Genomic DNA, 27395 nt, shown 5'->3' with positions numbered 1-27395 from the left:
TGGACAGAGGGGCTTTGATGGGAATTGTAGTTCCTGAACATCTGGAGAGCCGCAGGTTCCCTACCCCTGCTCTAGTACAAAGCCACAGTCCTTCCAAAGCGGTCATTTTCTCCAGCCAAATTGATCTCTGTTGCCTGGAGATCTATTGCAATAGCAGGAGACCTGCAGCCACCACCGGGAGACCGCAATCCTACCCAAGAGGCAAGCTCACATCATGGGCAGCAAAAAAACAATGGTAATTTTCAGCTGGGGGCAAACAGCAAAACACCTCCCTCCTCCCTGCATTTGCAAAAACACTGGCGTAGTCGTGCGGTCTCAGGTGACAGCGTGAGGCCCTGGAAAGGAGAAGGCATGGAAAGGAGAGGATCTTCCCAGTTCAGGGCACACTTCTCCTATAAAGAGTCGCTAGGTCCTTCGGCACGCTGCTGCCCTTCTCCCAAAGTTCCTTCCTCGATTCTTCTGAGGCTTTGCTTTCTTGCAAGACCTGTGTGGCTTGCCGTAGCCGCTCCACTGCCACACTGAGAAGCGCTTCTCGGTTTGTCGGCGGTCCGTTGCCTGTGCCGGGCTGCTCGCTCAGCACCTGCTGCAGCAACTTTTCTGTTCTCTCCCGTTCATAGGCAACCTTCTTTTCTACCTGGGTGATCTGGAGGGCCGCTCCCCACGGGAGACCCTGCCCCAGGAAAGACTTCTCGCTTGGTTCTGTCAGCAGGTCCCCCACAGAGGATGACCGAGTCTTCGAAGAAGCCTTTCCCACAGACTCCAACAACAGCAAGGGATCCTTAGCCGGAAGGCTCGAGTTCTCCTCATTAGCTTCTCGGGATGAGGAATTTTCTCTCGGCTCTTGAAAGAGCATCTCCTCTTTGCTGGGTCCAAAGACTGCCTCCTGGGAAGGCAATGCTGCAACCCCTTCACCATTCATTCCATTCACAGGGAGATTTGAGTCATCCGGTCTCTGGTCAGCTCCGGAAGTGTTGACATTCAAATCCCCCCCCTGGGAATTTGTGCTGGCTTTCAACTTCTCCGATAGAATTTTAGGAGGAGGGTTTGGCGGTTTAGCCCCCTCCTTGGCATCTTCACGGAGGTTTTCTTTGCTGCCGGCTGTGGGCGGATTCCCGTTACTGACCACTGGCAATTTAGAAGCTGGATCATCCCATGTCACCATCTTAACAGATAAGGCTTCAGGAGGAGGGAGAGGAGCTTTGACATCATCAGCCTCCGCCAAATTCTTTACCTCTGGGACAACGTTGGATTCTTCAGGATTGTCAACTTGAACACCCCGGTCACATTCCGAGCTCAAACAGTTGCTGGGTTCTTCTGTTTCCTTGATGCTCTTAGAAGGAGGCATTGGAGGGTCCTTGACTTCCGGATTCTCAGGCATTGAATTTTGATTCGGCTTCTCGGCAGGCGGTTTTACTGGAGGCATGAGCACCTTGATTGGCTCCTTAGTAGGGGCTACATTAGCAGTGTCATTTGTTACCAAGGTGGCATTTGGAGGGCTGCTGTCTGGGACATCCAAGTCAAGTCTCAGGATTCCATCGGATGTGGCATTGGCAACCTAGGCAAGGAAGGGAAAGGTCTTTACATCAGTTCCATGAGTAAACTCAGAAATAACTGACTAGAAACATCTAATCTCCAACAAGAACAGAACCAACTCTTGAAACCAACTATAGAGAAATGAAACCAATCTGGAGAAATTCCAGCAGCATCTCGTGTTTCCAAGCAAAGGAGAAGGAGAGACTCTTTACGTAGACAAGGATGAGCCACCTGGTCTTGTGACTTTTGAAGAGAAGAGAATGTGAGCACAGCTCTGAAAGTCCCTCTTCTAACACCTGCATTGCTACAGCAGGTGAGTTCCCAATACCTTTGTCCTCAGTGCCTGTCCCTGATCGGATAGGTACCCATGAAACAGTTTTCAGCCAGTTTATTCAATCCTCTCCAACGAATTCAGAACTTTACTGGGCAGCATGTAGTTGAACCAGGGGAATACTGCCCACTGGGACAGGGAGCGGGGTCAAATGACCCCAGGCGCAATGGTGGAGGGGGGGGTGCAAAATCGCCCCCATCCCCTTCCTCCACCCTGCCGACCCAGCTTGGAAGAGCTGGGTCGGCATGAGGGAGGCGCCTAAAGACAGTCATGGCGCCTATCCAAGCCACCCCCACCCCCAGGCGCAGTGTGTGTGTGTGTGCCTGGACCAGGTGTTGTCCCCAAGCACCATCCCCCCCCCAATATGCCTCTTTTCAACTACCACCGATTTAACTAAGCTTCCTTAAATCATCTGGTTTACCCACAGTCCTAGCAAATAGCAGTGAAAGTCTCAGGAGTGGACCTCGGATCTGGGCCACGAAAAAGAATTGTGAGCCCCTTTGAGTCTCCTGCAGGAGAGAAAGGGGGGATATAAATCCAAACTCTTCTTCTAATATAGTTATATTTTGGTGTTTAAAAAATTTAGCACATGGAGGGCCTTATGTTTTTACTGACTTGTAGACGTATGAATATTTAATACATGCAGGGCCTTTTTGGTCACGGCTCCAAAACCTCTCCAAAGAGATTCATCTGACTCCCTCTGTTATTATCTTCTGCCAGTGGGTGAAGACTATTTCATTTTGTTTGGCATTCATTTACTGCCCCTGCTTCCTGTTATGTTTTTAACTGTTGTCATATATAGAGTCAGAGAATGGTGCAGCGGATGTTAGACTAGGACCTGGAAGACCAAAGTTCGAATCTCCGTTTTGCTGGGGAAGCTTTCTGGGTAACTGTGGGTCAGCCATATACTCTCAGCCAAGCCTACCAGAAGATAAAACAGATGAAAACAAGAATTTGGATCCCACTTTGCTCAGAAAGGCAATATATAAATGACACTTACAATAGCAATGATAATGATAATACGACTTTTAACTTTTTCCAACTGTTTGGTGGCATAGCAGGATAAAATATTTTAAGCAAATAAATAAAGCTGCTGCTGCCCATTAAGTCTGATAATTGGTTTACCTCAAGTACCTAGGCATTATTTCACACTTTATGGCTCTATGTGCCATGAAGAATGTTGTGCAGCTTGGAAGCGTATTCTCTTTAGACACCTCCCGCACATCGACCTGGCACACAAACAACTAAACACATGATTGCCTGCCAAGAGAGAACAGACAGGCCCCTTCCGCACATGCAGAATAATGCACTTTCAATCCACTTCCACTGTAAGGCTGAACACCACTCAAAGTCAGCTTTAAAAGGAGAACTTTATTGATTTGGTTCACCCTAGCTACAGGGGCTGGAACTGAGGATTCTTGTCCTCAGTTCCAGTATTTATTTTATTTTCAAAACAGACAACAACCAATCAGCCCTTTCCCTCTGCCTGAACCTTGATCTCTCATTGGTTCTGACAGAGCTACTTAGTTTCAATCTGGTATAGCTCCCTGGTTTGTTTTCCCCGCTCTGCTGCAAAAAAAGGCGGGAACTGGTGGTTGCTGGGAATTGCAGTCCTGACATCCACAATTGTTTGCAAGTGGATTTTGCTGTTCTTCACAGTAAAATCCAGCTGCTAGGTGTCAAATACTGAGTGTGTAGTTGTGTGCTGTGTGTATTTGACCTTGGTTCCCACCAGTGGTGGGATCCAAAAATTTTAAGAACAGGTTCCGATGGTGGTGGGATTCAAACAGTGGTGTCACCGCACACATGCACCTCCAGTCCCTATTGGGCTGGGAGGTTGCTTTAGTAACCCCTTTTAGTAACCCCTTCTCGGCACTCAGAAAAAATTAGTAACCACTTCTGGAGAAGTGGTGAGAACTGGTTGGATCCCACCCCTGGTTCCCACTCGTATGCGTGCCTAAACCTTCTGTTGGTTGGACGCCTGGAGTTCGGGCTGAGGCATATTATTCATGTCTGTGTGTCATCTTCTCTTTGAAATTCCTTCTGTGAGAATACTCTTTGTTTATGTTATCTGGGGAGAGGTGGGATGCTGAACAGATTTTGCTGGAACTATTGCTGGAACTCTGAAGTCTCAGAGTTCTCCTGCCTGTTGGTTTCGAATCTATCTTGGCCAGTGAATAAAGAACTGTTTGTGGTTACTTTGCCTGGACTCAGTCTGTTCATTACACTAGGTGTATTGAAAGTGGATTGAAAGTGCATTATTCTGCATGTGCAGAAGGGGCCAGAGAGAAGTTTTGCTGTCCTGCAAGGTACCCATGCCCTGCAATCCAAGTTATAAGATACCAGTCAATGCAAAATATTTCTATGTCTTCTACCGGTATATTTATTCTAGGAGCAGCATCTAGATTACAGTGGCACAAAAAACAATGCTTCTTCCTCTCCTCGGTCGTAATCATTACCTCTTTTAGGTGGCTTCTGGTTGGGGGGCGACGCCCTTGGCCCATCTTGGCTCTGCTTCGGGTCACGTGCTCCAGAGAGAGACTTTCGTCTACTTTCACCTTTAAGCAGTGGAGAAAAGAGGGGCAGAAATCAACTCCTTGGCTCACGGATGGATGGAGATCAAGTCATTTAACCTGGGAGGATGGACTGCTTCACAAGAACCCTGACCAGGATGGCCTGGTCTTGCCAGATCTCAGATGGAAGACCAGTAAGGAAGCATAGGATAGATATGCAGAGGCGGGCAATGACAAACCACCTCTTGCCTTGAAACCCCATGAGCAGTCACTGAAATTGGCTGCATTTTGATGTCTCTTTCCGCCATTTCTCTCACTCACTCAATCCACCTTTAGTGGCTTATTATACAAAGCAAGAAAAGAAGAAGAAATATTCATAAAACATACTCAAGGACAGCCTATACCCAACCACTGTTTATACATGCACCTTGATAACGTATGATAAGAATTTGGTCATTATCTCAGTTACGCCAGAGGCGTATCAGGGGAAAATGGTGCTCAGGGACAACAACACCTCCGGGCACCCCTCTTCCCCCGCCCCCTGTGCTTGGAGGCATGGCTCGGGGGTGGGGGCAGCTTGGATGGGCACCACAGTGGCAGGCCGGCTCCTGGCAGAGGGCTGGCTGTCTTTAGATGCCTCCTGCATGCTTACCCAGCTCTTCCAAGCCAGGTCAGCGTGGGGAAGGAGGAGATGTGGCGATTTTACACCCCCTGTTGTGCCCAGGGTCATAGGCTCCCCCGCCCCCATGGGCGGTACGTCCCTGATTACAGCTATAAATATTCAGCAAATATAAAAAAAATTGTGGGCCCAAACAGCCTTTTTTTGCTGTCTAATATAGGAGATAATGACTTCGTTCTAAGAATCATGTAACTGGGACAACGCAACAGAATATGATCAAGTGACTCTAGACTATTCATGCTGCAAGCACAGACTCTTTCTTGATATGGAATTTTTAGCAGTCGCCCTTAAAGAATGGTTGATGGTCGTACATTACATCTAGCATGGGTGCTGGCTGGGCTCTGTTAATTGGATTAAGTACTTAGCCATACAGCTAATATCAAGGGAGATTCAGAGATATAAGGAAGAACAGAACTTTCTGGCTTTGTGGTTTACTAAGTAGACTATATTTAAGAGGCAGACCATGTTTACGGGGTGGTTTGCTGTTGCCTTCCCCAGTCGCCTGCACTTTATCCCCAGCAAGCTCAGAAGGACTTCCATTGGGATCAAACGCATGTCATGAGCAGAGCTTTGAACTGAGGTACTGCAGCTAACCACTCTGCGCCACGAGGCTCTCCCTCCTCCTTAAAGGACCGAATTCCCACTGAAAATTTAATCCAGATACAACCAAGTTTCAAAAGAATCGGCACCTTTTCATCTAGGTTCCAACATCCTCACTGCAGTATGTTTCTAGTGAAGACTTCTAGGCCTGGCCCTTGGGGGGGGAGTGCCTGCTGTCAGGGGTGCAATTGTTAAGCTAGCAGCACCAACATTTCAGAGTATCTTTAGGAGACCCTCCTGATGACACCACCCAGGTTTTGTGAAGTTTGGTTCATGGGGGCCAAAGATGTGGACCCTCAAATGTGTAGGCCCCATTGGAAACAATGGGGGCACCCCCTTTGGGAGTCTATAGCTTTGGACCCCCTGGACCAAACTTCACAAAGCCTGGACGGTATCTGTAGGTATCTGGACGGTATCTGTACCACCCAGGTTTGGTGACATTTGGTTCATGGGAGCCAAAGTTATGGACCCTCAAATGTGTAGCCCCCATCTCCTATTAGCTCCCATTGGAGTGGGGGTTTTCCCCCAAAAAGGTGCATATACAAGCAGGTCCAGGAAAATCCCGTAAAAAGGCGGGGGGGGGGGCACCAGAAACGAGACTGATCTGTGTCCCATGGTTTGGCAGTGGGGAGATCATGAGGAAACCTGGATATTTCCGGTGACTATCCCAGTGGGAAATCGCCCAAGGATGGTAATAAGCCCTGTGCGAGGCAGCCCTGATTGGAAACAGTGGGGAGGAGGGGGAGGAGGGGAGGGGGAGGAAGGGGGAGGGGGAAGAGGGGGATTTATATCCCCCTTTCTCTCCTATAGGAGACTCAAAGGGGCTTACAAACTCCTTCCCCCCTCACAACAAACATCCTGTGAGATAGGTAGGGCTGAGAGAGCTCTGAAGAACTGTGACCAGCCCAAGGTCACCCAGCTGGCATGTGTGGGAGTGCACAGGCTAATCTGAATCCCTCAGATAAGCCTCCACAGCTCAAGCAGCAGAGTGGGGAATCAAACCGGTTCCTCCAGATTAGAATGCATCTGCTCTTAACCACTATGCCACTGCTGCTCCTTTGGAGTTTCCTTTCTCATATATAGGGTTTTTCTTTAGGGAACTGGCCCATTAAAAGTTTTGCAGGCCTTTCCATTCAGGTAGCAGTTGACGGAGTTCACTACGTTAGTTTGCATTGCCACAGAAAAACAATATGTCCAGACTTTGCACCGTGCCAACTCCAGGCATGCACAGCCGCTCCTGGCAGGGGCTCCTTAGATACAGCAGTGGCTGCCAGCATCACCCGGAATGACATCACATCTCCAAATTCTTCAGCCTGCGAAACAGGAGATGGGAATGGCTTCAACGCAGCCTCCCCTTCTCCTTCCTCCTTGGTTTGTAAGGGAAACTAATTCGTTGGCCCGTTCCCAGCCCGCTCCATTGCACAGTTCAGTCGTACAGTGGGTTTAGTTGGGGGAGTATGCAGCCCCCAATAATCTGACACTCACAAACAATTTGATTTCTCCAGGGAGGGCAAAGCCGCACCTCATCCTGTGTCTGCTGTTGGGAAAGACACCCACCCGCCGGGGTTGCGCTTATGAAACCGTTTCCTTCCCGCCGCACAAATCCCGACCCCATGCCGCTTCTCCGAATCTCCTTTTGGCTTTGGCCCGAGAGAGAGAGAGAGAGAGAGAGAACGAACCAGACTCAAGAAGTTCATTCAGAGTTTACATTCCATTTGTGGATGCAGGCCTTTCTAAGGGATAGGAGACCAATTTTTCCATTCTGGGCTCCAGCCAAACTATGTTTTTTCCTCTCAATGCTCCTGAACAGTTTAGCTAAGCACTAAATGGAATGTCTGTTTTTCCGCCTTGAGCAGAGCTCTCAAGAGGCAGTATTGGAAAATGTTGCCTATACGACATCATTGTACGCTTTGGCAGCCAAGAAAATTTGCACCAAACTCTTGTTCTGATGTTTTATGAGTTGAAATCTAGGCAGAGGTATATCGGGGGGGGGGGTACCTGGGGGCAACACCTTCTCTGGGCACCCTCCCCAGCTCAGCACCCCCCCTTGGGGCACCCAGAGTGGTGAGGGAGCCCCCTCCCTATGGCATACTGCCGCCCACCCCCCCACCTCTATTGGAGGCCAGCAAAAGTTGGCACCAGGCCGGGAGCCTTCCACAAGCCCGCTGGGCACCCCTTGAGTGAATTGGCCTCAAACTCGGGTCCTGTCTGAGGAGACTCCCAGATCAAATTTCTCACACTTTGACAAGTGAAAATCCTAAACTAATCTCTGGACCCTCCCAACTCCAGACTTTACCTCATCAAAGACCCGGTTTTTGCCTCGGTTGATGCCTTCATTAAGAGCTTTCATCCACGATTCCTTTTCTTCCTTACGACATGCCTGAAATTTGATATCGTGCACCTGGTTAGGGAAAGAAAAGGCAGGTGGTAGCAGTAAGCACTTTGTCCCGAGAAATACAATTTGGCTTCACATTTTCTCTTTTTATCTCAAAACCAGTGCGTCACATGCTGCAGGGTTTTGAACCAGAAATCCTTTTACCTTTGGCCCATTGCTGTGTTGCTTAGCCTACGAGAACATAAATGATTCTTCATAGCTGATCTTGAGAGCTAGGAACATACCTCCTTTCCACCTCCCAATGGAAACTCAATTGCTCCACAGACTTTTAGACACCAATGTACAGTGCACAATAGTAGGAAAAATAATGATGGAAACTATATCTTTCTTAACCTAAAGACTATAACTTAAAGATGTGTGTGTGTATCAGTGGCGTAGTGTCCAGGGGGCGGGGTGGGACACCTTACCCCAGGTTCACGCTGGTACAGGGGCATGGCATGGGTGGGGGGGCATTCTGGGGCAGGAACAGGTGGAGGCGTGGCAGGGACACAGCACACATCCGGGCGCTGTTCCCCCTCACTCCACCCCTGGTGTGTATGTATGTGTATTCATACTTCTATGAAAGAAAATATTACTGTGCATATTCGCACTCTAAATTTATTATCATTATCATCATCATCATCATCATTATTATTATTATTATTATTATTATTATTATTAATTCTATTTGATAAACCGCCCTACCCCTGTTTAGTCTTCTAAACCACAAAGGTTAAACAAGAGGATTCTTCCAGCTCAAGGATTTATTCAGTTAAATTTGTTTATGGACTGATGAATTTTTAATATTTGAGCTTATTGTTAGATTTTATAGAGCACCTTGTATACGGCTGGGTTATTGTTTGGTTAGTAATTTGAACAGTTTAGGGAGTGTGAACATGCACCACATTTAACCTTTATGCGGGGGAGCCATGGTTTAGGGACTGGGGGCAATTCAGTGGAGTGTAGTACCAGAGACTCCTAAAGCAGCCATTTTCTCCAGCGTAACTGATCCTTGTAGTGTGGAAACCAGCTTTAATTCTTCAGGAGATCTTCTCCTGAGGGCAGAGGGAAGAGGGTTTCCTCCACTGGCAGCAGGCCAATAGAAACAGAGCTAAAAGGGAGCTCAAGGGACATCTAGTCCAACCCCCTACAGAACGCAGGGAATTCATAACTACTCTCCCACGCTCCCCAGTGGCCCCTGCTCTATGCCCAGAGGAAGGCAGAAAACCTCCAGGATCCCTGGCCAATCTGGCCTGAAGGAAAATTCCCTCCTGACCCCAAAGCGGTGATCGGCATTACCCTGGGCTAGTAAGAAACAGCCACAAGAGCTGAGCACTGACTCATCACTTCCTGCCATCCCTTTCACGAGCTGTCTAATTTCATTGAATCAGCCTTGCTATCAGATAGCCATCCAAAAATTTTAGTAACAGGTTCCCATGGTGGTGGGATTCAAACTGTGGCGTAGCGCCAGTGGGGCTGGGCAGGGCACGACAGGGGCGGGGCATTCCTGGGCGGGGCTGTGGAAAGAACTCAGCCGCTGCGCCAGTCCTTGGGCAGGAAATGAATGCATGCAGGCGCAGGATGCCACACACGCCTCCTGCCAGACTGCTTCAAGTTCTGTGCGCTACTGCTGAGAGGAGGGGCGTAACTAAGGCAAAAATCACATGACAAAATCACCAATTAGTAACTCCCTCTCAGCACACACAAATAATTAGTAACCTACTCTCGGGAACCTGTAAGAACCTGCTGGATCCCACCTCTAATCTAGCCTCTGCTTCAAAACCTCCAAGAAGGAGAGCCCACCACCTCCACAGGAACCCTGTTCAACCACAGAACCGCTCTCACTGGCAGAAAGTTCTTCCTGACATTTTGCTGAAAACTCTTGCAATGTAACACCAGCCTTTATTGGGGGAGATCTAAAAACGGGGATGCCCAGCAACCCCACATCTTTGGCCAACATCTACTTCTGGCTGAAGAGCCTCTTCAAATCCAATTCTTTCCTGTTGACGTATTAGCCACGACACTGCACCTGCCTCTCTGCTCAATTACTGACAACTTGTGAGGGTTCACGTCAGGCAAACAGGGCCAGAAGAAACCACAGAGCAGATGGCTGCAGCCTGGATTCCTTCTCTGCTGCAAGGTAAGAACTTTCAGCAGCCCGAACAGAGAACGGGGACCGGGCTGCGCTCCTCCCAACAGCTGAGCCAGACCAGCTGAGACTGAGTCACCGGTATAAACAAAGTCCCGGGAGCGCCAGGAAAAAGCCTTTCTGGCAAAACACGGCACAATAGCAGGCTGAGCAACGCCTTCGACGTGAGATGATTCCAAGCAGAGACTCCCCCAACTGGATCCTAAAGGCCTGGCTGCAACCACCAACCTGAAGGGGGCAAGACCCCCAGTTCTCTCTCAACAGCGACAGACATCTCTTGATACCCTCCCATGTCAATATGATCTTTCCATGATGTCACAGCCGCATCTCTGTAGCCAAGGATCAATGCAACTGAGCCTGCCGGATTCCTATCCATCCCCTGGCTTGTCCTCGCCGCCGACCCAGAAGGGTTATGTCATCGATTCCTTTCGACTGTTGCGACCCACAATTAGATTATTTGCTCTCGGCTGCTCGGAACAAATGCGGTTACACAATCCAGGCCACGACCCCACTAACTGAAATGCTACTTCGGATGACAGTGTAAGATTGTTGTGGAAGTGGGGTTGAGATTCCAGCAGCTGTCAGGCACATCTCTAGCACGACCATCCTCCAAGGATCCAGGGCTGAATGAAACACATTGAGGCCCTAATCCAGGGGCAGGTTGTCAATCAAACTAATTGGCAAAACTCCCAAAGTTAGGTATGAGTGCCTTCAAGCTTGCTATACCTTCTTTGCTGTCTGCTCCATTGAGGGGGTGGCTTTTTGTGGGTAATTTGCCCCCCACCCAGCCCTAAAGGTAAAAAACCCTGTGCAAGGGTTGGGCCATTACTGACCCAGGGAATGATATCACATTTGCTAGGTAAACTACTTTTACAGCATGGTTTACCAATGCCTTCCCCAGTGGCTGACGATTTACCCCCAGTATGCTGGGTACTCATTTTACTCCCCTCAGAAGGATGAAAAGCTGAGTCAACTTCGAGCCAGCTACCTGAAATTGACTTCTGTCTGGATCGAACTTGGGTCACGAGCAGAGCTTTGACTATGGTACTGCAGCTTACTGCTCTGTGCCACCCCTGTCCTAAACAAGGTCAGATCCACATGGCCCCATAGCATTATCCCTCCCAACAAAGGTAATTTAGTTTCCTCCCCTAATATTTAGAGTCCCTTATAATCTGAGGTCCCAAACTATAATCTGTTTAGTTTTGTAAAAATCCCGTTCTGCAGAGGCCTCATCAGAGGCCTTAAAATCTACCCTCCAAAGTTGCTGTTTTGTCCTGGAGAGCTGATCTTTGTCATCTGGAGATCAGTAGTAATTCTGGGAGAGCTCCAGCCTGCCCCTTGGAGGCTGGCAACCTACATTTCAGTTCAGCCATGCAGGCTTGTGGCGAAAATAAAACTGGGTAGACCCACACTTTCCCTTACCAAGTGGACATGGCCCAGTGATGAAGGGAGAGGGAACTGCACCAGGGCATTAACTGCCCGGGCGTGCCCTTGCTCCCAACATGCTCTGCCCTGCCTCTGACATGCCCCCATGTGACTGCAATAGTGGCGCCCGGGACAAGCTGCCTCAGTTGTCCCCATTGCAGCTATGCCTCTGCACGGCTCCTTAGTTTCATGGATGAAAAAGAACAATATAACAGATAAATAGTCTGGGGGGTATCATGTGCTTCCCACACACAAACTCCGCCACCTCTTACAAAACTCCACACCATCTGAAATAACCTTTTGTGCAAAAAGGATTTTTTTTCATCCTGCTGATTATCAGAGGGGAAAAGCAACTTGAATCCAGGCGTGGGGGCTGGGAGTGTTGCAGGTAAAAGAGGCAGATTCGTTCGCCTGCTGCAACAGTCATTTTCAAATAGTCCCAAAGGGCCTGGACATCCACCAGCTCACAGAAGCCTGTTGGAACAGCTGTAAACATCTGCTGCTTTTCCACAGCTTCACACAGTGAAAGACAGGAAGAGATGATGAACGTTAAACTTTTCAGCCAAAGAAGCATCCCTTCCCCCTTTCCCTCTTCCGTTCGCCTCCTCTTTTGTCCCTTAATGAGGTGGGAGGAAGAAACGAGAGTGTCTACAGCCAAGGGACTTCTGCAAAGAAAACACCCCAAGTGCAGGGCCTGGACAGCCTGCAGAGCAAGCTTAGAACATGTTCATAAAATGCACTGCTAAGGCACAATTGGGTTTGGTGCACCAAAATGGAATCAACTCAGCATATACAGTATACTCAGCTGCAAAGCCCAAGCCACGCACAATAGCAGAAACCCCATTCTTCCCCACATGTGGCAAGCAGGGGATGAGAAGGAATACAATTTAAAAGATCTTAAAGTGGGCAAGGCTACAATGGGGCTGAACCCCCCCCCCCCACATCAGCACCATGAAAAGCATTTTGAGGAATGCATTGGTGGGTAAAATGGTGCACACAGAAAGAATAGCATTCTCTAAGCTCTGGCTTTTTCGACTACATGCCCCATTAGTGTCTCCCCCTTTAAATGGGTTAGACCCACATGTCCCTCACCATTAAATCAAGGATATCTGCCTGCCATCTTCTCACAGTCAGACTCAGCACTCTTGAAACACTGTTATCTGGTCTTCAGCAACCATCCTACAATGGTTGGAGCCATTCAGGTAGTAAACATAAGAGGCCTGTCGGTTTATGTTTAAAGGAATCCCCAAACTGAGGGTTACCATCAGAATGCCCCCAAGCAACATAGTGCTTTTTATCTTGAGAGCCAGTGTGGTGTAGTGGTTAAGAGTAGGTTTGATTCCCTGCTCTGCCCCTTAAGCTGTGGAGGCTTATCTGGGGAACTAGATTAGCTTGTGCACTTCAACATATGCCAGCTGGGTGACCTTGGGCTAGTCACAGTTCTTCAGAGCACTCTTAGCCCCACTTACCTCACAGTGTTTGTTATGGGGAGAGGAAGGGAAAGGAATTTGTAAGCCCTTTTGAGTCTCCTTACAGAAGAGAAAGGGGGGGGGACATAAGTCCATCTCTTTTTCTTCTTCTTGTAAGTTTAAGGTTCTGCTGTCAGTGATCATCTGGGGGGTTTAAAAAAAAATCCCATATTCGGATAGGCTCTGTCCCTGTAAGAAGACCTGTGTAGAATCTGTAGCACATCTTTTCTTGTCTTGTCCCTTATATATAACCATTTGGACCAACCTACTAAAGCCTCTTTTAGCCAACGAGATAAATGTCCCGGATTCTCTAATGATATCCTTCCTTCTGCTCAATGGTGATTCAGAAACAGCTGAAATTGTTGCAAAATTTTTATATTTCATTTCCTTATTCGATTTATAACCCACCCTCCCCCGTAGGGCTCAGGGCGACAAACAACAATAATATAAACAACAAACATCATGAGTCTTAGTCAATCAGCCAAACATCAATAGGCTAGAAGAACATCAATAAACATAAGCAATATAAGCAATAAAAGCAATAAGCATAAGCAATATAAGCAGTAAATAACAGCAATCATAGCATTTCACATGGTAAAAATATAATAAGCATAACATCACCAATTAAAACATCAATAAACATAGCATACTAGCCTGAAATGTGACAGTATAAACAACAAGGTAACAATAGTCATAACAGTACACCTGGCAAAGGATATCACTAAATGTCACATAACAGCATAATAATACCATCATTTTCAAAAACATCCAATAACCATAACCTAATAACCTAACATCAAGCCGAAAGGTTGCATTCACATATGGATGTGACATGAACGATCAGGTACCTCTGCCCCTTTGCTGCTTTATTATTTTATTTTTATTATCTGCTCTTCTTCTACTCTTCTTTTTTAACTGACTTGGTTTATCTGTAATGTTTCATCACTTTATTCTTTTATGCTGTTAGTCTTTGCTCTTCTTTTTTTACTCAATACGACTCCTTTTTAACTATCTTGTTTTATCTGCGGGTTTTTTTTTTTACTTTATTCTTTTGTTTTGTTAGTCTTGGGTTGTCTGCTCCTGCTGCTTCTTTTACTTAATACTGTTCCCTTTTAACTGCCTTGTGTACCTGCTTGCAAACTTCCTAAATTTTAACAGAACAGTTTGACACCCAAAGGAAAAAAGTTTTAAAAGAATGAGCAAGTGAGAGAACTCCTTTCTCTTTTCTCCAGGATGAGGACTAGAAACCTGTTTTTTTAAATGTAATCTAAGGTTCTCAATATTCTGCAAATATCACCACACCGAACCAGACCATGGTAATTATCTCTACATCTGACCCCTGATCCTTATCAAGCACACCGCTCTGGGCCAAGCTTTTTCAGATTTGGAGGGGCGCTCGCCAAATATAGGGTTAACTCCCTCCTCTTGCTGGGTCAGTAGAGACACAATGCGAAGAAATTCCTTTGCTTCCTGGTACCCGCCCCCCTGAAGAAATGGATTTATGGACAAAAAGAAAGATCTCTTTACCTTGTAACCTGGAGAGCGAATTAAAATGAAGCGATGCTTCCTGTTCAAGAGAGCGCGCAACTCTTGGCATTTCTCATAGTTTTCCAACTCCACGGTTTCCACGTACTTCTGTTCATCCTACAGTAACAGAGTGGGGGGGGGGGAGGAAATTGCACCTGATTTCCTAGTAATAGATAGTGTCACAGTTAACGTCAGTGAAAGTTTAAGGATAAGGTTGCCAATCTCCTGGCGCGGCCTGGAACTCTCCCACAATCTCTCCACACAATGTCATGGAGAGAAACCATCTCACCGTGACCCGTCTCTGAAGATGCCAGCCATAAATGCCGGAAAAATGTTAGGAGCTAATACCCTACAACTTTTGACACCTCCTTGGAATCAGAGCACACTCACGAGTATGTCATTGTGAAGATAAAAATGAAGCATCAGCCTCTACAGGCAATCCTAAACACCCTCCCTTAGCAATGCAGACATAGATTCAAGCCAAATCCATTCCCTCAGATACTTAAACACACTTCAACAGAGTTCTCAGAAAAACAGAATGTAGCTGGGCCATAAGTGCATCAATAAACTAATCTTCCTTTTAGGTAAATACAGGACTAAGGAAACGGGGATTCTTCAGGCCAAACCCTTGACATTTACTTCACCAATAGCCATAATTTCAAGGAAAAGGGAGGAGGAAAATATCATTTAATGCAATATCAACCAGGACTAGATGGTGGCTGGAGACCTCTTGGAATTACAATTTTCCCAGCAACAGAGGTCAGTTCACCTGAAGAAAAGGTCTGCTGAAGAAGAAGAAGGAGAAGAGAGAAGAAGAGAGAAGAAGAAGAAGAAGAAGAAGAAGAAGAAGAGTTGGATTTATATCCCCCCTTTCTCTCCTGTAAGGAGACTCAAAGGGGCTTACAAACCCCCCCCCCCCCCCCCCCCGTGAGGAAGGTAGACTCTATGGCTTTATAGTCAAGTCCCGCCCCTCCTCAGGCTCCACCCCCAGAATCTCCAGTTATTTCCCAATTCAGACCTAAATACTCTACTTAGGGCTTATAAATACTCTACCCAGGGTTTGACCGCTCTACCTTGAGGGCTCTTTCCGCACTAACCTTACCTCATCTTCATACATCAAGAGCTGACTTTTGCAAAGCAGAATGTAACGCTCTTTCCAAAGTCCCAGGAAGCCTCCGCTGCACTTTTTGACCCAGCCCACTTTGTCTGCAGTAGAGGCACATTTCGTTTTTTCAGTAGAATCACATTTTGGTTTGTCGGGAAGCTCCTCCTTCACACCCTAGAGCAGTACCAAGAGAAAAGAAATCGGGAAGTTAGTCGTTCAAAACTCAAATTCCAGCTGCAAGGTCCATTGTACAAAGTCTTCCTTGCTTTGCTTTGCACAAACCAACAGGAGCTGTACTGATGGGAGCTTTCTGAAATGCTCCAAAGAAGAGCATAGAATCATAAGAGTTGGGAGAGACCCCATCAAGTCCAACCCCCTGCCATGCAGGAATACACAATCAAAGCACTCCCGACAGATGATCATCCAGCCTCTGTTTAAAAACCTCCAAAGAAAAATACTCCACCACTCTCCAAGGCAGTGAATTCCACTGTTGAACAGCCCTGACAGGTCAGAAAGTTCTTCCTGATATTTAGGTGGAATCTCTTTTCCTGCACCTTGAATCCATTACTCCTTGTCCTAGTCTCTGAGGCAGCAGAAAACAAGCTTGCTCCCTGTTCAACAGGACATCCCTTCAAATATCTAAGTGTGGCAATCATGTCACCTCTTAACCTTCTCTTCACCAAACTAAACATCTCCAGCTCCCTAAGCCTCTCTACATAGGGCATGGATTCCAGACCTTTTACCATTTTGGTTGCCCTCCTCTGGACATGTTCCAGCATCAGGACTCTGAGACCTGCAAACTGGAAATCAGGCTCCTGAGCTGAGAAGGCCCCTTCCACACAGCAGAAATAAAATATCCTGCAGATGTTCTTAAAAGATCCATTTTGATTTTTTCTGTTTGCTCTGTGGGAGATCACGAGCGTTGCCAGCAAAATGGTCCCCCCCCCCCCCGCCTGGCCAACAGAGCTCTTGTCAGTTTCATAGTTGTGCCCGCCATTTTGTGTGCTGCTGCGGAGATTCTCCTGCCTCACCGGACAGAGTGTTCCACCAGGTTGGGGCCAGGGCCAAAAAAGCCTAGCCCTAGTCGAGGCCAGTCAGACATCTTTGGGGCCAGGGACCACCAGTAGACTGTTACTCGATAGACCTAGGTGGCCACTTCCACACATGCAGAATAATGCACTTTCAATCCACTTTCAATGCACTTTGAAGCTGGGTTTTACTGGATTTTACTGGAATAGCAAAATCCAAATAATTGTGAAAGTGGACTGAATGTGCAGAAGGGGCCAGAGAGATAGATATCAGAGGAATAATAAACCCACTAAAATAATCTGAGGCATCTTTAAACTCTGGAAAGCTCAATTAAAAACAAACAGCAAGAAACTATTCTGTTATTATTGGGTGGTTTTTTATTAGGGTCCTAGCAGGGCGATACAGGGACATGTGGTCCCTCAAGTAATCAGGTCCAAGGCTGTTCATAGCCTTAAAGGCTAAGACCAGCACCTTGAACATTATCCGGAACTCGATGGGCAGCCAATGAAGATGGCACAGGACCGGAGTAATCCGGTCCTGGCTTGACATCCCCGTAAGGAGTCTGACTGCCACATGTTGGATGAGCTTAAGTTTCCGGATCATGGCCAAAGGCAGGCCAGCATAAAGCGAGTTGCAATAATCAAGTCTGGAGGTGACCATTGCATGGATAACTGTGGCCAAGTCTGCGCAGGAGAGATATGGGGCCAGAGGTGGTTTGCCATTCCCTTTCTCTGCATAGCAGCCCCACTCCCGATAGTCTCCCATTCAAGTCTTCCTACCCAGATCCAGCCCAGCGTAGCTTCTGAGATCTGAAGAGATCGGGCTAGCCTGGACCATCCAGGTCACGGCAAGAGAGAAACAGTCACAGCTTATTGGCAACCTCAGAGGGTTTTGAAGTCATGAGACATTCAGAGGTGGTTTGCCATTGCCTGCCTCTGCTTTGCAACCCTGGACTTCCTCAGTAGCCTCCCATGCAAATGTTAACCGGGGCTGACCCTGCTTAAGCGTCAGAGTTTTAATGAGCTCTCAGGTTCTAATAATACATTAATGCAGAATTCTAAATCCCTTCTTCAAGGGACTCTCAAGAGGCAATCTGTCCCAGCTTTGGCCACCTCTTAACAGAGCTGAAAATATTCACAATTTAAACTTCCTTCAGTTCAAACCATTTCTGGGAAGGAAGCAAAAAAAGTTCTCCACCAGCTTAAAAACAAAATCTATAGTCGACTTCAGAAAGTATCGGGAAGTGGAGTCTTACTAAATTTGACACTTCCTGCGGATTTCGGCTCTCAGACAAATATAGCCGATAGTCAGATGAAGACCGCCTCTGATGTGCCTTCCTGAATTCTAGCGATGCCCTCTTTTGTGCAGTCGTAATCAAAGGCCATAGCCTTTGGGGTTTCCCAAGCATGGCCTCTTTCTTTGCCAGCCCAGCTCTGTGGGGTGGTTACAACTCAGAAACGTGCTGGTGAAAGGAGTTAAACAATCCCCTCAGTGTAAATCTGCATGAGGCCTCATGCAGATTTACAAAGAAAAAAATGCAGGGGCACTGTAAGTGTCTAACATGACCTTTATCGAGGAAACTTTTTTGGGGGGGAAACAGCTTTGCCTTCCACTGCATATTCATCTCCAAAGAAGCCACACATTTTTAAATGGCTGTCAATAGCAGCCTGCAGTACCATTAAAAATGGCTGCTTCCAGTTGTTGAAAAATCCACCGTCTCTGTTCATACCAGATCCTCTCAGTATAGAAGAAGAAGAGTTTGGATTTATATCCCCCCTCTCTCCCTTGTAGGAGACTCAAAGGGGCTTACAATCTCCTTGCCCTCCTCCCCCCCCCAACAAACATCCTGTGAGGTGGGTGGGGCTGAGAGAGCTCCAAAGAACTGTGATTAGCCCAAGGTCACCCAACGCCAGCATGTGTCGGAGTGCACAAGCTAATCTGGTTCACCAGATAATCCTCCACAAGTAGCAGAGTGGGGAATCCAACCTGGTTCTCCAGAATATAGTACACTGCTCTTAACCACTACACCACACACGCAGAGTAGTGAAACAGAGAACAGAGTTATGGGTAGTGAAACTAACCCTTGGTTGAGAAATTTCTGGCAAGATTTGGGGGGGATCCTGGGGATGAACCACAGCAGGATATAATACTGAATAGGAGGAGGAGGAGGAGGAAGAGGAGGAGGAAGAAGAAGAATTTGGATTTATATCTTCTTTTCAAAGGTATGATAATCTCTTTCTCTCTTCATTAACAAACACACCCTGTGAGGTGGGTGGGGCTGAGACTAGACTGTGACTAGCCTGAGCTGGCATGGGTTGCACAGGTTTATCTAGTTCCCTAAAGCCTCCACAGCTCAAGTGACAGAGCGGGGAATCAAGCCTGGTTCTTCAGATTAGAGTGCACCTGCTCTGAAACACTACACCACTGCAGCCCCCCTCCCCCATAGAAAACTTGGGGATATCAGCATTATAATGAAGAGAGACTGCCTGTAATGCACACCAAAGAGTCTCATCAATGGCTACTAACCAGCAAGGCTCTTGAATTTGCTTCACAAGACCCTTTGAATTAATTCTGTGGGATTGGGGGGGCGGGGGGAGAGACAGTCACTCACTTCTGATACTTGAGAGCCAGCGTGGTGCAGTGTGGTTAAGAGCAGGTGCACTCTAATCTGAAAAACCAGGTTTGATTCTCCGCTCTGCCACTTGAGCTGTGGAGGCTTACCTGGTGAACTAGATTAGCTTGTGCACTCCAGCACATGCCAGCTGGGTGACCTTGGGCTAGTAACAGTTCTTCAGAGCTCTCTCAGCCTCACCCACCTTACAGGGTGTTTGTTGTGGGAGCGGGAAGGGAAAGGAGATTATAAGCCCCTTTGAGTCTCCTATAAATCCAAAACTCCTCTCTTTGTCTCTCTCTTTAGCAATGGCCTCCAGACAACCAAGCTGGGGGTTTTTTTAATGTTGGGTTGGGTGTTTTTTTAACCCACAAATGAACAAAATGCTTACCTAGGTAGCTAAGCTAGACAGAATTTTAAAAAAATACGTTGTAAGATTTACTTCCAAGGTTGAATTTTTCTGGGTTTTCTGCAGAGAGTAAAAAATCGAGCGTGGTGTAGTGGTTAAGAGTCTAATCTGGAGACTTGGGTTTGTTTCTCTGCTCCCACACATGAAGCCTGCTGGGTGACCTTGGGCTGGTCACAGTTTTTTCCAAACTCTCTCAGTCTGACAAGGTGAGAAGAGGGAAAGGAGTCTGTGTGCCGCTTTGAGGCTCCTTACAGTTCGCCAAAGCAGGTTGTCAATCCAAACTCTTCTTCTTCTGATGTGGCCAGAAGTACCAAACCTCCCAACAGGGCTGATCAAGCGATTAAACTTTAAGGTTGGTGCTCAGTTCATGTCCAGTAGCCAGCTAAAAACCAACAAGATTTCCAGGGAACAACCCTTTGACAGGCAAAGCTCCCTTGGTCGGATATTCTGAAAATCTAAAGTGCTACGGGACTCAGATCTTGCTCTTCTACTACTGACCAACCCTTCTGTACACCTGAAAAGTTAAGAGTGTGGGTTACCAAGCCCCCAAAAGACCACAAGCCTCCAGAGCTAGCACATCCCACACCGTTCTGCCACAAAGTTACGTCAGCAGTGCATTTCCGGCTGGCAACTGCTGTTTCCCCAGTTCCCATTTCTGTGAATTTCCAACCTAATCCTTCCTAATTTGCATCTTGCAAAAAGGGCTTCTTTTTTTCTAGAGCCATTCAGGATAAGGCCAAAAGCTGCCTGTCGGAAATAGCAGTGCATCGTCTCTGCCTGCCTCCTGCAATGAAACCAAGAGAGGCTGCCAACTTTTTTTTTAAAAAAATGGGGCTCCTCTGCTTTCACAGTTGTCCAGAAGTGTGTTCTTTCTCCCTCTCTGGCCCCTTCCACACATACAGAATAATGCACTTTCAATCCAGTTTCAATGCATTTTGAAGCTGGATTTTCCTGTGCGGAACAGCAAAATCCACTTGCAAACAGTTGTGAAAGTGGATTGAAAGTGCATTATTCTGCATGTGTGGAAGGGTCTCTCTCTCCTCTCACCATTTAACCATCATGCTGGGAAACACAGCTGACCTGCTAAAATATCAGCTGGGAAAGGCGCAAGAACATTTCGCTTGTTTTTTTAAAAAGTTGGCAAGTTTACAAGTTACTGACAGAATTAAGGGAGCATTTCCCAAAGAGAACTCCGGAGCAAATTCTCCTTTCCCTTCCCTTATTGGCCGCTCTCAACTACCAGCAGCAAAACAAGACAAGGTCTCACCCCCACCCCGCCCCTTGCCAAAAGAAAAGCAAATTGGGATGGGGGAGAGACCTTCAAGCCAGGGCTCCCTGAGCAGCACTCAAGGCAGGCAAAGCGGGGGGTGGGGGGGAGATTTTCATATTGGGCCACACGCACATCTCGCTTTTCTTCCTTCTTTCCGATGCGAAACTTCAAGAACGCCGCCCTGTGCGTGGCTGAGCCAATTCTGGATGCGCAAACAAGGGCTTGTGCGCAAAGGACTGGATACTTGGTTTCCGATCACCAAGAAAAAGAGGACGAACTTCTCTCTCTCTCTCTCGAGCCCCCTTCCTTCACCCTGCAAAAACTTTTGAAACTTCTACTCACATTTTCCATAGCTGGGAGGGGGCCCCGGGGGCTCCGCGCCCCTCCTGCTGGCTTTCTCTCCCCCCCCCCCCCAAATCGCGTCTTCTTCTTCCCGGGGAGGTCGCCTCTCCTTCTTTGGGGCTCCCTTTTCAAGCGCCGCCGGACTGCCGCCCGCGCTCCGCCTCTCCTCTCCTGGAGGCTCCGGCCAGGGGCTCCGACATGCCGCTTTGGGATGCTCCGCAGCGGCGCAAACTCGTCCCGCCGGGCGCACGGCAGCAGTGCCGTGGCCGCGGGCGCCAGGGCGGGCGCAGCGCTCCAAAACAACTTCGCAGCAGACCAGAGAATCGGCAGCGGCGCAAAGAGGTTTGGTTTCCGGTCCAGGAGGAGGAGGAAAAAGCCGCCCGCTGAGAAGGGGAAGCCAGCCCCCTCCCCCCCCTTCCTTCCGCAGCCAAAACGGTTGGGATAAAGATCTGGGTTGCAGACCGTAGCACCAGATTGCCCTGACGCTGCACCTTTACGCTTAGTTCTGTCCCGGCTACTAGTCTAGGAATTCAAAGGGGTTTACTCCAGAGGAAGTAGCCCCGGCTCCGACCTGCGTGGTGCAGGATCGCTTGATCTTGTAAGATCGCAGAAGTTAAGCAGGCTTGCATGGGAGACCCCCAAGGAATGCCAGGGTTGTTGTGCAGAGGCAGGGAATGGCAAACCACCTCCGTTAGTCTCTCGCTTTGAAAAACCTATGGGGGTTTAGGAACTCACAGGGAAAGGGTATGGAACTCACTGGCGGTTCGCGGGCCCCTTGCTCTTCCTTTTGGTCTCATTTGCCTTGCAGGGTTGTTGTGAAAATAAACATGGAAGAATCCCAAGCATCTTGCTGCAGTCTACCTCACAAGACTGTTGGGAGGGTTAAATGGGAAAGGGGAACACCAAAATACTTGCTGGGTGAACTCGACCCAATAGTTCTCTTTCTCTCTCGGACTGGCCTACCCCTTAGGGTTGTTGTTGTGAAGATAAAGTGGAGGATGTATATGCCCCCCTGAACTCCCAGAGTAGGATAAAACTGTGCTCAATAAAAATAACTTGCTGGAATTAATTGCATGGCAGGCAGAGATTCAACTAGTCATGCTTCCATCACATGGTTGCAAATTCCAGAGAGGAATCAAGCATGGTGTATTGATTAGTGTCAGACTATGATCTAGGAGACTCCAGTTCGAATCCCCTTTCCACCATGGCTGACCGTGGGCTGGTCTCCCTCTGGGTGAGATCCACACCTGTTGTGAGGTTCTAGTCCAGCGCTCTAACCACTACACCGCACTGTCTCTGTGTTACTAAGCGACGTGTACTCCTTTTACACACAATTCAGTTCAATGTGTTAAGGCTCTTGTGTGGGTGGGGGGGGGGGAGGTTGAGCCAAGAGGCTTGATACAATAAGAGGATTCTGAAAAGTTTGCTCAACTAGTGGAAGGCGTTCTTGTCCCGTGATCGGGGAAAACCAAAATGGTCACGGGGTTGGAGCTCCTTGTGTGGCAAGACTAAAGCTTCTGAGGATTTTTGGACTTTGGACAAAAAACTCCAACCATCGGGTGATGTGGTAAGAGGTTCTACAGGAATGATGCACGGGGCAGGAGAAAGTGGGCAGCCAACATTTTTATCCTCCTCCCATTTTGCTAGAGCTTGGGGTTATGCTGGGAAAAAAAGATGCCCAGTAGTTTCAAGACAGAATAAAGGAAGTTCTGCTTCACACAGCCCAGTGCATGGCATGTGGGACTCATGGCCCCATGACAGAGCACCCGTTGGCTTGTGTATGTGGAAAGTGCTGCCAAATCACAGCCAATTTATGGTGTCTCCCATAGGGTGTACGAGGCACAAGACTTCCAGAAGTAACCATTGCCTGCCTCTGCAGAGCAGCCCTGGATTTCCTTGTCGGTATTCCACCCAAGCAGTAACCAGAACTGATCCTTAGCTTCGGAGACTGGATGAGATTGGGCTAACTTTGGTCATCCATGCCCAGGCGAGAGTCAAATAGAGGTAGCTTGCCATTGCCTGCTCCTGCATGATGACTCTAGTATTCCTCAGCAGTATCTCATCCAAGAACTAACCAGGATTAACCCTGCTAAGCTTCAAGCCATCAATTTATTTATATGGCCCTAGGCCAGAATTTTTAAAAATTACATCCGCATAACATCACAATGCATATACCAAGGAAAAATAATTACAAAATGTTATACTGTTAAAATGACAGTATTAAGACAGATAAAACCTCAGCTGTTAAATACCTAAACAATGCTTTACCCAAAGACTGCGATCTTTCCATGCAATTGCACAGAATTTCACTACAACGTGTGTACTATTGAGGTCTCTATCCTCAAGCAAGGAATCCACATATGCAAGGAATCCATTTCGACCGCACCTGTATGTGTGAACCAGGTTAACAAAGGAGAAATTAGAGAGGACCTTTCCCCTCTGTAAAATTCGCAATGGAGAAGGTGGTAGAATCATAGGCCATTTCCGCACAGCCACGCTGGGGGTTGGGTCGGCATACATGACTCCAACCCAACCCCCCCGGGACCGTTCGCACGAACGGTCCCGGTAACGAAAGGGAAGACGGCGCCGCAGAGCGCCGTCGTCCAATCGACCTACCTTCTCTGCGACCGTCCGGCACATCGCCGAAACCAGGGGACATGCCCCCTGCCGTGCACGACCGCTCTGGAGTTGCAGGGCAGGGGGGGGGGCGTGTCCCCAGGCCTTGGCAATGCACCAGAGGGTCGCAGAGAAGGTAGGTCGATTGGGCAAAGGGTGGAGGGATGGCGCCTTCCAGCCGCTGCCGTTCGCACGGCAGTGGCTAGAAGCCGCCGTTTCCCCATAATCTTGCTTGGGAAGTGAGGTGGGAAAACGGCGGCTTCGCGCCGCTTGGGAGGAGTGAGGGTGGCGCGGCTGCGAAGCAGCTACTCCCTAAAACAGCTTCCTGGGGACAACGTTTTTGCCGTCCCCATGGCGCTGTATTCGGCCCGTGCGGAAAGGGCCATAGAATCACAGAGTTGGAAGAGGCCCCAAGGGCCATCAAGTCCAACCCCCCGCCATGCTGGAACACACCATCAAAGCACTCCTGACAGGTGGCCATCCAGCCTCTCTTTAAACACCTCCAAAGAAGGAAACCCCACCAGAAGGATGCGTGCAACAGACTCCGCATCCTCTGAATTGCAGTTTCAACTTCTTAATTCATGTGGGATTTTATAAAACTACCCACTTTGCCTAACTTCCAAGATCTGACAAGACTGGGCCGGCCTAGGCTATCCAGACCATTGACTTAGATGGACTGAGAAGAGAGGCGGACAAATTTTTGCCAGATGGGAGAATCATTGGCTATGAGCCATCGTAGCTGAATGAGGGCTTCGGGTTCACAGATCTCTCCATCAGACGCTGAACAGTCAGCCAAGCAGGCCTTTCATGAGCTTCCTTGGGCATCTGGCCACAGTGAGAAACAGGATTCTGGCCTAAACAGACCATTCATATAAAGGCCTTGAAACTTACCATTTCCTTTTTCTTTCAGACCAAAATTAGGGTCCTGGTTGCCTGAACATGTGGTTGGCCAGGGTCTATCCAAACAGGATCTGATTTGCTGATACACTGCCATCGTTCCACATGATTTCTTAACATGGCCTGAATCGTAGCAGTCCTACAGCATGGGGAAGGTTGTGGCTCAGCAAAAGAGTATCTGCTAATCAATGGCATATCTGCCAGAAGTATGTGGGTGGTCACATGTCCCTGGGTGCCACCCATGAGGGACGCAAAATTGCCCCCCACAGCCCTCCCACGGTGAGCATGAAGGAGCAGCCTGGCCAGGCTGGGAGCTTGCCATGGGCCCACCAGGCCCCCTAGGCCCAGCCCCACCAGAGCTAGTCACAGTTCTCTCAAAACTCTCTCAGTCCCACCAATCTCACAAGGTGTTCGTTATGGGGAGAGGAAGGGACAGGAGTTTGTAAGCCACCTTGAGACCCCTCATGGTTGAGAAACACAGAGTATACATCCAAATTCTTCTTCTTCTCTTCTTCACACCTTGCTCTCCCCAGCTCCGCCTCACAATCTCCAGGAATCTCCCATCCCTAATGGAAACCACTGCTGGCAACATATTATGATTCTGCAGCCACCTCACACTCTCTGTTAAAGTCTCTTGCCCCCAACATTTACCTCACTTTTACCCCACAAGTTCCCTCAAGCCCACCTACCTCCATTCTTCTTGGTCTTCTGCTTCACACAATGAATCAAGACCTCCTTTCTGTCGACCGCCAAATGGATTCCTGATCAGCTCCAGGGGGCGGGAAAGGCCCCCGACGCCAAGCCCAGCTGGTGGTGTGGACACTTTTCCTGCTTCAGTTTTTCATGGCTTTATTTATGGAAGCAGAATCCAAATTGGTTTCCATTTGGGGAAGCGCTCCGTCGCTCATCCTCACATGACTTCCGTGATCTATCTGGCGTAATAACAAACATGAAGATGCTGCTGATTGACTGTGATATTTAAGACCTTTGGTGGGGGAGAGATAAGGGAGGAAAACCTGCAGAGACGATGCACAACCTCTCCCCTCTTAAAAAAAAAACACACCAAAATACAGAAGCCTATTTTTGTCCAGGAAGCTTCGAGCCTTATTTTCCTGTGAACGAGACAGGCTTCCTTCGTTCAACATCATACAGAAGTATGTGCGTTAATCTAAATCAGTGCCGGGCTGTTTTCCAGGGCAAGCCCATTGGTGCAACTCAAAAACCCACACCATGCAAAACGCTGTATTATTCCAGCATGAACATAATCCTCATCTGCATCAGGGTTCTCAAATTCCCAGTCTGAGTCTCCCTTCTGCTCTGTGTAGGCACCCAAACGACATGCAACGTGACTAAGCAGGAAACCACGACAAAAATTGCACAGTTATTTTGCAGCAGCATGTCCTCTACGTGCTTATTACAATCAGACGCTATTTTAGCTTATTCATTTAATTGGGTATTCATAGCACCCCTCCCCTTTCAGGCTCAGGACAGTTTCCAAACATAGACAATTAATACAAGTAGAATCAAGCGTAAATAATCTGTGCAATAAATGCCATAAGATCAACGATTCAAACTGTATAAAGTTCTAGGTAAATCCTGGTGGTGCCAACACAACCAGTAAATAATGCTGGTCAGAGGGACAGAGGATCAGAGAGGTCAGGGGTGATACGTGAGGTGGTCCGAGGAGGGGGGAGGCCCAGATGTGTAGTGTAGTGCCAATTTTTTCATAAAGTAGACAATCTGGGCCCCAGAACCAGTGAGACATAGCGGTTAGAGTGTCAGATGACAGGTGGTTTTTCATATCTCATAGATGCCAGGGATCATTAGCTCTCTGCCAGCATGGCCAATTGGCCATGCTGGCAGGGGCTGATGGGAATTGTAGTCCATAACATCTGGAGTGCCAAAGGTTCGCCACCACGGGACTAGGATATCCCTAGGACTGATCCGCTCTGCCTTGAAAGCCTGCTGGGTGACCTTGGACCTGTCACATGCTGTCCCTTTCCTCACAAACATTTTAAAACATTTTGAAGCAGGAAATGCAACCTTTCCTCCATGGAGTTCTGCATTGTTTTTACCCACTTTGACCCCCAAAATGTTTGATTTGGGGCCTCAAAACGTTTTCAGTGGATCCCCTTTTAAAATAGTTCTTGAGCTGAAACATTTTCAAAATGGCTTCACTGAGCTGTGCAATCTCTTTAAGACAACTCCCTTGCCTCTCTGCTCTCCCCGGACTTTCTCCTCCACTAACTCCTTGTCCCTCATCTGTTTATTTCCTTGTTTCTGCTTGTTTTTTTATTTTGAGGGGTGCTGATCTTTGAAGAATCAACTATGCATAGTGTAGGGAAAAGAAGCACGAGGTTGTGAAACTTTGAAGCAACAACAAACTCAAAAAAGGGGGAAATATCACAAAATGATGGCCAAGAATTATTTCGAGGGGGTGAGTGTGGATATACATTGTAACACCTTACAAAAGTGTTAGGGGATTTGTGTGGAAAGGGCCAGTATAGCTCTACATG

The 27395-nt window shown here is 47.9% G+C and overlaps 1 protein-coding gene across 2 annotated transcripts; it reads right to left on the bottom strand.

Moving 5' to 3' along the window:
• Positions 1–70: 70 nt before the first annotated feature.
• On the bottom strand, positions 71–25709 carry PLEKHO2 (pleckstrin homology domain containing O2). 2 transcript variants are annotated; one of them, XM_048482190.1, is made up of 6 exons: positions 25569–25709; positions 15703–15879; positions 14601–14717; positions 7953–8057; positions 4324–4422; positions 71–1555 (listed from the first exon to the last, which is right to left on the bottom strand). In XM_048482190.1, exons 1-6 carry the CDS (start codon positions 25572–25574, stop codon positions 377–379), a joined length of 1683 nt encoding a protein of 560 aa, XP_048338147.1. In that variant the 5' UTR covers positions 25575–25709; the 3' UTR covers positions 71–376. The 2 variants fall into 2 exon arrangements, with proteins under 2 accessions (XP_048338147.1, XP_048338146.1); XM_048482189.1 differs by lacking the exon at positions 25569–25709 and adding an exon at positions 21367–21715.
• Positions 25710–27395: the final 1686 nt, after the last annotated feature.

Source organism: Sphaerodactylus townsendi, linkage group LG17, assembly GCF_021028975.2.
Source record: "Sphaerodactylus townsendi isolate TG3544 linkage group LG17, MPM_Stown_v2.3, whole genome shotgun sequence".
In the NCBI taxonomy this organism is placed as follows: domain Eukaryota; kingdom Metazoa; phylum Chordata; class Lepidosauria; order Squamata; family Sphaerodactylidae; genus Sphaerodactylus; species Sphaerodactylus townsendi.
The sequence above is the reverse complement of the archived record's forward strand: the minus strand, read 5'-3'. Positions and strand labels throughout refer to the sequence as shown.